Source organism: Medicago sativa, chromosome 3 (genome assembly GCF_051527215.1).
Source record: "Medicago sativa cultivar Bolivia chromosome 3, Bolivia_mono, whole genome shotgun sequence".
Lineage (NCBI taxonomy): Eukaryota > Viridiplantae > Streptophyta > Magnoliopsida > Fabales > Fabaceae > Medicago > Medicago sativa.
The window spans coordinates 86803386-86813454 of record NC_140751.1 but is presented as its reverse complement, the minus strand read 5'-3'; the positions used below and the strand labels follow the sequence as shown (position 1 = coordinate 86813454).

The window sequence follows — 10069 nt, the reverse complement described above, 5'->3', positions numbered from 1 at the left end:
TCGCTAAAGCTCCACCGTCGACCAACGCGAGGTCACCAAAGTACAGCTTTTGACCAATATGATACAACCGGATCTCCACCGTATTGATCTCCGGTCGGTAGCCATCAATCACCACTATGAGAGAGAGGGATGTTAGATGGTAGGGTGTCAAATGGGGTGCAATATTTGAAAAACAGGTGTAAGTAGAAAACGAAGGCGTAAATGCATAATGTATTGACAATGATATTAAAGTTAGCAAAGGCCCATAATGGTTCAAATACAGAAACACCCTCGAGAGTTACACTGTTGCGTTTTGCATCTCTTTCTCTCTCTACAATACAATTTCAGACACAGACACAGATTCACTTTCATCTCAAAATCATCACCTTCAACTCAACGCACCATAAGATGTTCAAAAAGTACACTCTCTCACTCTACTCTCTGAATTCTAATTCATTCATTCACCATTTTCTTCTATATTAGTTTTTTCATTTTATTTAATTTATTTTTCGGAGTTATTCTGTCAGCAATTGCACCATTGCTCGTGGTGGTACCCTAAACCCTAAAAAAATGATTTAATTTCGTATTGAAATTTCCAATGCCCACTTTTTTTTTAGTACCTCTTTACACAATTGTTCATTAATTTATTTTATGATGTTGTTGCTTCAATCTACAATTGTTTATTGAAATTATGATTTTTCAATGCGTATCTTTAGATTCAAATGTCAAAAAATTTTTTTTTTTTGCTTTTCAGATTTTCATCTGAAGAGGTGTCTGCACAGAATCAAGTGAAAGCATCTGTTCAAAGAAGAATACGTCAAAGTATTGCAGATGAGGTGATGTCGCCTTTTTTTTTTTTTGTGTTGGTTTTTGTTGTCCTTAGATATCACTAATTGTATGTGGGTTTGGTGCCGTGATTCTGTTTAAGCTTCAAAATGTTGTTTTTGCCTAACCACGGTGGCTCATCGTGATTCTGATAATTTTATGGTCAATCCAAACATGCATTAATTCACCAAACTATGCATCTTTTTTATTGCACGTGAGTTTGTGTTAACCATGTGACTATTAATTAACCTAAATTACTAAACTGCAGTATCCAGGACTTGAACCAGTGTTGGATGATATACTTCCCAAGAAGTCACCTCTTATAGTTGCTAAATGGTTCGTTTGTGAATTGTAGTTCTATTTGCTTTGAGGTTTTCGACGCATCATAAGTTTTATAGCTTCTAACTAGTAGTATTTGTTTTTTCCGTTGTTCTTGTAGTCAGAACCATCTCAATCTGGTTGTGGTGAACAATGTGCCTTTGTTTTTTAGTGTTCGTGATGGTCCGTACATGCCTACCTTGCGACTTCTCCATCAATGTAAAGTTCATATTTCTTGCAATTTTTAACTTGTTTGTAATATTCTTTCATTTGGGAGGGGAACAAGTCATCAGTAATGAATATTTCACTGTTTTTTTGAGTAATGCATATATGGATATAAACTACTTATAGGACGCAGCTGATCCGTGTTCAACACATATGGTGAATACTGAATAGGATGTTGAAAATTGAAATGTATTATAGAGAAAAACAATAGCTGTTTGGCTACCGAGAAACTTTCTAGTATAGAGAATACATGATAATGTTGATTGGTTGGATTCTCTTTCTTTAACTGTACTGTTCATACCAAAGGGCTATAAGGTTGAGCAACATCAATGTTCTGATTGGTATAATTTTCATGACACAGTGAATTAAGCTAGCCTCTTTTACTTTATATATGCATCTTTCTCTCAAGCATAGTGATGGAATCCAGATAATATCTTCAACACATAGTGAAATATTAAACTCATTCTGCCGTCTTATTATTGAATGGTAGTATCTATAGAATGTTTGCAATTTAATCCAAGAGTTTTGCTAGTTTTAATGAACAAGAGAGAACATAAAGATCATACGGTTCTTCATCTATTTGTGATCTTATATTTATTTGTTAGATTCTCCTGAACCTTTGAGAACTGAGAAAACTTTCTTGACTTGCCCCTATTTATACTCCTCAAACCTTTTAATCAAGATAATATATGTGTTCTTCTCCTCAAACCTTTTAATCAAGATAATATATGTGTTCTTCTGACAGTATTTTTACCCCACATTTAGATAACCTTGAGACGGAGGGAGGGGGAAAACAAACCATTCTAGGAAATGGAGGGGGAAAACAAGCCATTGTTATTGCCTTGGTGGTTCCATTTTCTCACTTTGGTCATTACAATCCGCATTCGTCCTCTTTTTTAAAATGTAGGAAGTCGTCCGTAATTTATCAATTATCATTTCCTCCCTATACTTTGACCAAAAGCACCTATAAAACATGGAAGAGTTTCTAGGCTCACACACAGACATTATGCTCTGCAGTTGGTCTTTCTTATATTGCTTGTGAACTGTACTACTGTTTTTTATTTTTCAGATCCAGATATAATGAAGAAATTACAAGTTGACCGTGGTGCAATAAGATTTGTTTTGGCGGGTGCAAACATAATGTGTCCTGGTCTTACATCTCCTGGGGGTGTTCTGGATGAGGAAGTGGGGGCAGAATGTCCTGTGGTACTGCCATTGTGTTTTGTAGATTGTTTGTAATACACAAAAAGTGAGCATTTTCTAGTGAATTTATATTAACATTCCTCATATCATGTATTTTTCTCATTTCAGGCCATCATGGCTGAAGGAAAACAGCATGCCCTTGCCATTGGATTTACAAAAATGTCAGCAAAAGACATGTAAGAAAATTGTTTCATCGCATGTTTTGTCTACATGTCTGTTGAATGAAATAAATATGAATGTTTTCCCAAATAAATGAAGAGCCTCTTTCAGAAACTCTGCCTCTTACCATTATACTCTCTGGTTGACATTCGTGAACATAGTAAAATTAGCATAAATAGCTTTTTATGTCATATTTCATTATCAGCCACAACCTCGTGCAATTAGAGGTGGAGCTACATGTTTAGGTGGGGGTGCAACCACTTCCTTCCACAAACAAGTTTTCCACTTTATTGCCATGTAGTATAAATTTTAATGGAAGCTCCCTCAAATAAAACATAGGGCTAATGTGGAAATAGAGATTAGAGATAAGATATGGCTAGCCTAGTTTCAGTTTCGATGATTGATTGTGCACTCAAGAAGTTCAACTACTTTCGTGGTTTCAGAAAAGCAATCAACAAGGGAATTGGGGTCGACAACTTGCATTATCTCAATGATGGTCTTTGGAAGGTATAAATTGATATATGATCTCCTTTGTATTCATGTACTTATTAAATAAGTATACATACATAGTGGACATATTTATGTTATTCACTTATTTGATGTGCTACCATCGTGGCTTTTCTTATCTCTTTTGTTTATTTGGAATTTTGGATAGTATAACTTAATTGGGCTTACCAGTTACCGCTGATTTTTAATATATTATAGCCTAACAATCTTTATTTTATTCTATATTGTAGATGGAGCGATTTGATTGAAGATGTTGCAACTTGCGAGAGCTGCGATGCCAACTTAGGGATGCAGTCCTGTTTTCTGGAACTTGATCCAGATTTTAGGGATCATAAGCGAACCTGCTAGTTTGTTTTATTATACTCATGTAAACAGTAAAGAAAGGAATTTTGATACAGAAATTGCTCTTCTTAGATATTTATGTAGATTTTATGTAACTTGTGGAATACACTGGGTGTTTGACAAATACAAAGTTTTCTTCAGTTCTGTACTCCTATTGAGTGGCTGAACCACGCACACAAGTTTATTCAAAGATGGTCCTGCCATTTGATCTTTATTTTGTTTGGTAGGAGGAAAAATTAGTTGTTGAGAAAAATAAACTTGCTGCATTTATGCAGATTTTTCTCTTTTCCATTTACTTAAAATTTCTAGTATTGTGTTAGGTATATCACATCCATGTCATGTGTCTCAACTGCTTGTAAGTTACAATTTAGCATTTATTGTGACCATCGATATTAGTGTTGAGTCTTAAGTAACACTACCAAAAGGCTGCTACTACTAGCTTGATTGAATTTTATTTGACAACTTGAGAATCACCAAGACGTGAAGTAGAAATTTAATACTACGAGAACATGTCTTAATATAAACAAAATTTCCTTTATGTTGTTGATGTATGCCTTCTCATGGTTAACTCAAGTTTAGTTCTTGAAGATATGTAGACTCTGCAACTAATTCAGTAGCTGCCTAAATTTGAAATAAAAAACATAAGCACTATAAAAAAAATATTGATATAAGAAATCTAAAATCGTATTGAGATAGTTAAAATACTAACATAAACTTTGTCCATTAAAGAGATTAAGAGAGCATAGTCTTGCTGACCATATACACAACATCAATGAAATTGCAGAAACCAAAAAGCAAAATCTTATAAAGAACCTCTCCTTCCTAGATAATACCTCTCCGTTCCAAATTGTAAGAAAAAAAATAAAATCACTCTTATTAAGAAAACTATAACTTAAGAATTTGGAGTATAGTTTTTTGTATTTTCTTTATAATAAGTTTTATAGGAAGATGTAAAAACAATTTTCATAGGCTATTGGTCAAGGAGAAAATGGAAGAAAGAGAAAATTGAATGTACTTTGCATTTAATTTTATTAAAATAATCAAAAAAAATCTTGGAAAATATGATTTTTTTTTTAAACAAGATTAAATAGAATAAAATTTTGTCTTTTTTGCTACACTTTGGGACAAAATAAGTGAGTTTTTTTCCTTACATTTTGGGACGGAGAGAGTATTAGCATTGCCAAATAGGATGACAATAGCCAATTATCGGAAGGCATTGGTTTTCAATAAATTCTAAAGCTACTATTCTAAACTAACTATATATTTACACGAGCATAACCAAAGTATATAGTAATTAATTTGAATGTCTTGTAATTATTCACAGAAAAAGTAGCCAAAACAAAATCTTGAAAGGATCCATCATCAAATAGTTATAACTACCTAATTTTTGACCACACTTCACGCATTTTTTCAATAACTTTTATAATTATCTTATCTTTTATCCTCTTACGGGACAAAGTGTGTGTCTTACCAATATAGCTTTCTATTCTCGTGCTTTTTGTGTTGGAAAAACTCTTTCCACCCTATTATCCATTAATGTCTTTCACTATAAATAATTAGTACACATTGTTCTAAATTTTCGTTTTACTTTTCTCTGTTGTCTTGAAAATAGTTTCCATATTTAATCTTGGTATGCAAACTGAGATTAAATGAAAACTATTTTCAAGGCAAATCATAAAGATTGTGTTTTTAGTTATTATTATTAGATATGTTAACTTTATACTCATCCGTTCTAAATTATAAGCAAAAAAAACTCTTTTTTTTTGTCTCAAATTATAAGCAAAAAACACAAACTTTTACTCCCTCCGTTTCAAAATGAGTGTCGCTTTAACCAAAAAAATTTGTTTCAAAATGAGTGTCGCTTTACATTTCCAATACAACTTTAATTTTTTTCTTCCAACTTTACCCTCTCCAACTTTTCTCTCACACAATTTTCAATGCAACTTTAATTTTGTCTTTTTCTTATAAAGTAAGGGCAGTTTAGTAAAAACGTTATATCCAATGATTATTTCATTCTATTTCTTAACCTGTGTGCCAAAGCCTAAAGCGACACTCATTTTGAAATGGAGGGAGTATTCTATTTAATCATGTTTTTAAAAATCATCTTTTGTAATATTATTTTTTTACTTATTCTCATGAAATTAAATGTAAATTGCATTCAATTTTCTATCTCTCATTTTCACAATAACCAATATTGTTTTTACATCTTCGCATGAAACTTATTCCAAATAAAACACCAAAAGTTATACTCTAAATTCTTTTGTTTTACTTTTCTTAATAAGTGTGATCTTAAACAATTTTTATTAGTTATTAGTTATAGAGAAAATGAAAGGGAGAGCAAAATGAATACAATGTGCATTTAATTTCTTTTTGGAAAATATGATTTTTTGAAATAACATAATTAAATATGATAAAAGTTGGTCTTTTTTCTTATAATTAGGAACAAAAAAAAATGGGTTTTTTTTATTACTACCCCGTCCCTAAATATAGGACCCTAATGCTAAAATCACGGGAATTAAGACAATTGAAATTAGTATTAAATTTGTTTATAATTACTATTGTTTTTACAATTTTATCCTTAAGATAGAGTATTAGTTTATGTTTTCAACATAATATTTATTGTTGATTGAAGAAAAAGATGCAAAATAAATAGGGGTATGATGGTAAAAAAATAATTAATGTAATTGAAAATACCAAAGAGGTCTTATAAAAAATGACAATTTGTTTTATTTGAAAGGGTCTTATAACTAGGGACGGTGGTAATATAATTTAGAATAGGATGGAGTATATGGTTAACACAAATAAGCTAGCTTATAGCTTGTTGGATTAGCTTATAAGCTCGTTGGATGAAAACGTGACGTGTTTGGTAACAAGCTTTTTTCATGAGCTTATAGCTTTTTGTGAGAAGCTATTTCAAGTAGCTTTTGAGCTTATAGCTTGTAGCTTTTTATATTTTCTTCCATTTTTAACCAATGTAACTACCCACATTCAAAGTAACTACCCATGTTCTCTTTTCTACTAATACCATCCGCGTTATCCATTTGCTTGCTCTTATTTTTCCATTGTATCAGCATGCATTATCATTATGCACTTTTTATGACCTTGGGATTCATAAAATATATGTTTTTTCTTTTTTTGGTAGTGGAATATATGTTTTTTTCTAAATGGAAACAAAATTTATAATTGTAAATAAAAATATGCAATAGTAGAAGTTAAAAACGGTTAGTTAGATAAAAAATCTCACGCTTATATAACGTATTTATGATTCTAAAGATGAAAAATAATTTAAAATAAAATAGAGCATGTATTATGTAAAAAAAAAAAAAAATACAATTTCTAAAAAAATTAAACAATGTGTACTTTTATGTCATTTTATATTTGCAACAGCTAAATTTACCAAACACAATAATTTGAATCAACCAGCTTTTCAGCTATAAGTTATCAGCTATCTGCTATCAGCTAACAGCTAGCTTTTCAGCTATCAGCTAACAGCTAGCTTTTCAGCTATCAGCTAGCTTTTCAGCTATCAGCTAGCTTATAGCTTAATTTTACCAAACAAAGCCTTAATCTTGGTATGCAGACTGAAAAAATATGTTGAGATAAATTTTGTTTCCCCTCTTTTACTTAGGCTGTGTTTGGTAACGACGAAAAGCTAGCTTATAGCTTCTTGAATTAGCTTATAAGCTTGTTGGATCAAAACATGACGTGTTTGGTAACAAGCTTTTCTCTCGAGCTTATAGCTTCTTTTGAGAAGCTATTTCAAGTAGCTTTTTAGCTTATAGCTTGTAGCTTTTTATATTTTCTTCCAATTTTAACCTTCTTAATTTTATTTAATTATTTTTTAATAAAAAAACCACCCATGTTCATATGCAATGTAACTACCCACTTTTTATATCCTTAAAAAAAAAAACTACCCACTTTTTATATTTTGGGCAACCAGCCCCTTCCATGGATACCACTCATGTTGTAGTTTTTTTTTTTTTTTTTATATTTTCTTTGTTCACATTTTTTTTACGTTGCTTTTAATTTATATAATATAATATATAATTTTAAATCAGACCTACAATAAATAGTGAAGCCATTTTAGTTAAATAAAAAATATTAATAGAATTCATAAAACACATTTATCATTTTGGAGATGAAATTAATTTGATTTGAATTTAAATATTTAAAAAGAAATGAAAAAGTAAAAAAATTATATATAATTTATTAAAAAAAATAAACAAACATGTCCTTTTATGTCATTTTATATTAATCAGTCACTTCAACAGTTAATTCTACCAAACACATTATTTTTAATAAGCGAGCTTTTCAGCTATAAGCTATCATCTACCAGTCATCAGCTATCAGCTAGCTATTCAGCTATCAGCTATCAGCTAGTTTATAGCTTATTTTTACCAAACAGAGCCTTAGCCTAATTGTGATTGATTTGTTTTAGTCGTAGACTAATTCTTTCACTGCATTTCATGTTGTTATTGCAGGTGCCTTAATTGGCAATGGACATAGTTTTATCTTCTGTTGTGATGAAGTATTTCCCTTGAAATTTATTTATATTGTTAATTATTTACTTGCTTTTTTCTTTTATAATTTTTTCTGTAGTGCTATCAAGAATAATTTTTCTAAGAGTAATTGATAGTATCTCAAAAAGAAACTTCGATAACACGATTAAATACATTTAATGTAATTTATTCGGCAATTGAAGAGTAGTGTCAAATAAATTACATTAAGGGTCCGTTTGTTACGGATTAAAATAAAAGTGATTTTGACATATAATAATTTAGAGATTTTATGAAAAATCAGAATCTATTTTGCCTTTGTTTACTGTAATAAAAATCACTCGTTTTTTTTTTAAAACAAATAATTTAGTTTGTTGGGATACAACTATATAAAAAGGTGCTCGTGAGCTTAGCTCAGTTGGTTGGGATAATGCATAAGATATAATATGCAAGGTCCGGGGTTTGATTTCCGGCCACCACAAAAAAAAAAAAACAACTATATAAAAGTAAAAGGGATTTTTTGTTAAAAAGTTAGTTCAATCTTTTAAATCATATTTTCTCTCTCCTCTAAAAAAAATCTATTTTTTGATAAACTGCTCTTTACAACTTCTCATTTGAAGTTGTTTTTAGATTTTTTTTAGATTCTGATTACTTTTTTTAAAACTGTAACAAACGGATGCAACATTTTTAAAAGTGATTATTTTGTTAAAAAAATGACTTTTTTTCTTAAAAAAAAACTATAACGAATGGGGTCTAAACACTATAAAAAATCATAACCATTGATTTACATATTTTTAGTTGAATTGATTTTGCCTCCATAATTCATTCTACCTAAGCTATAATTTTTAGCATTTGATTCTTAAACACAAATTTATGATTCAATTCATCTTATATGAATATATTCAAACACAAAAGTAATGTTAACAACACTCTCTTTTGAACACCCTCTTTAATACTCACTCTCTTGTTGATTTAAATCATTATGAGTGTACACTTTGAAAATTGAACCGACACAAAGTGGTAAGACATATAATGATTTCATCCAATAAAAGAGTGAGTGATAAAGAGAGTGTTGAAAAATGAGTGTTATTAGCATTTCTCTCAAACACAAATCACTTTACCTATTGTTCACTTTTAGTCTGAATTAATTTTACAAAACCAATTCACTCAAAACTAATTTTAGTCTTTTAGTATTTCTATTTAATCCATTTTTTTTTTTGACCAACTCTATTTAATCCATTTTTATTTTTCATTCCATGTTCTTTTTTTCCTGCCACATTGTATTTAACTTAATATGATTTGTAACCATTCCGATTACTAATTAACAATTTAAACATGTGGTTTTTTTTATCACTTTACTTGATCAGATTTTAAGAGGTGATTTATTAATACGAAAAATAAAATTAAGAAGTGAAACGTTGTTTGTTGTCCATTTTGTTGTTTCTTAAGAGGTGTCTGCACAGAAAGTGAAAGCATCTGTTCAACGAAGAATACGTCAAAGTATTGCAGATGAGGTGATGTCACTTTTTTTTTTTGTGTTGGTTTTTTGTTGTCCTTAGATATCACTGATTGTATGTGGGTTTTGTGCGGTGATTTTGTTGAAGCTTCAAAATCTTGCTTTTGCCGAAACCACGGTGGCTCATAGTGATTATGACAATTTTATCGTCAATCCAAACATGCATTAATTCACCAAAATATGCATCTGTTTTATTGCGTATACTTCCCAAGAAGTCCCCTCTTATAGTTGCTAAATGGTTCGTTTGTGAACTGTAGTTCTATTTGCTTTGAGGTTTTCGACGCATCATAAGTTTATAGCTTCTAACTATATGCTTTTTCCATTGTTCTTGTAGTCAGAAGAACCATTTCAATCTGGTTGTGGTGAACAATGTGCCTTTGTTTTTTAGTGTTCGTGATGGCCCTTACATGCCTACCTTGCGACTTCTCCATCAATGTAAAGTTCATATTTCTTGCAATTTTCTTTAACTTGTTTGTAATATTCTTTCATCTGGGAGGGG

At 30.5% G+C, this 10069-nt stretch overlaps 1 protein-coding gene across 1 annotated transcript; it reads left to right on the top strand.

Annotated features, from left to right (window-relative positions):
• Nucleotides 1–284: 284 nt before the first annotated feature.
• On the top strand, nt 285–3772 carry LOC146941386 (pseudouridine synthase and archaeosine transglycosylase (PUA) domain-containing protein). Its single transcript, XM_085755146.1, has 8 exons — nt 285–398; nt 734–815; nt 1073–1140; nt 1244–1341; nt 2417–2553; nt 2659–2726; nt 3153–3216; nt 3447–3772. Exons 1-8 carry the CDS (start codon nt 388–390, stop codon nt 3462–3464), a joined length of 546 nt encoding a protein of 181 aa, XP_085611272.1. The 5' UTR covers nt 285–387; the 3' UTR covers nt 3465–3772.
• The last annotated feature ends 6297 nt before the right edge of the window (nt 3773–10069 follow it).

What these genes read in the sequence shown, in the direction of transcription:
- LOC146941386 (XM_085755146.1), top strand. An exon ending in GTCAAAGTATTGCAGATGAG is followed by an intron (nt 816 to 1,072) that starts GTGATGTCGCCT and finishes ACTAAACTGCAG; the next exon opens with TATCCAGGACTTGAACCAGT. An exon ending in AAAATGTCAGCAAAAGACAT is followed by an intron (nt 2,727 to 3,152) that starts GTAAGAAAATTG and finishes TCGTGGTTTCAG; the next exon opens with AAAAGCAATCAACAAGGGAA.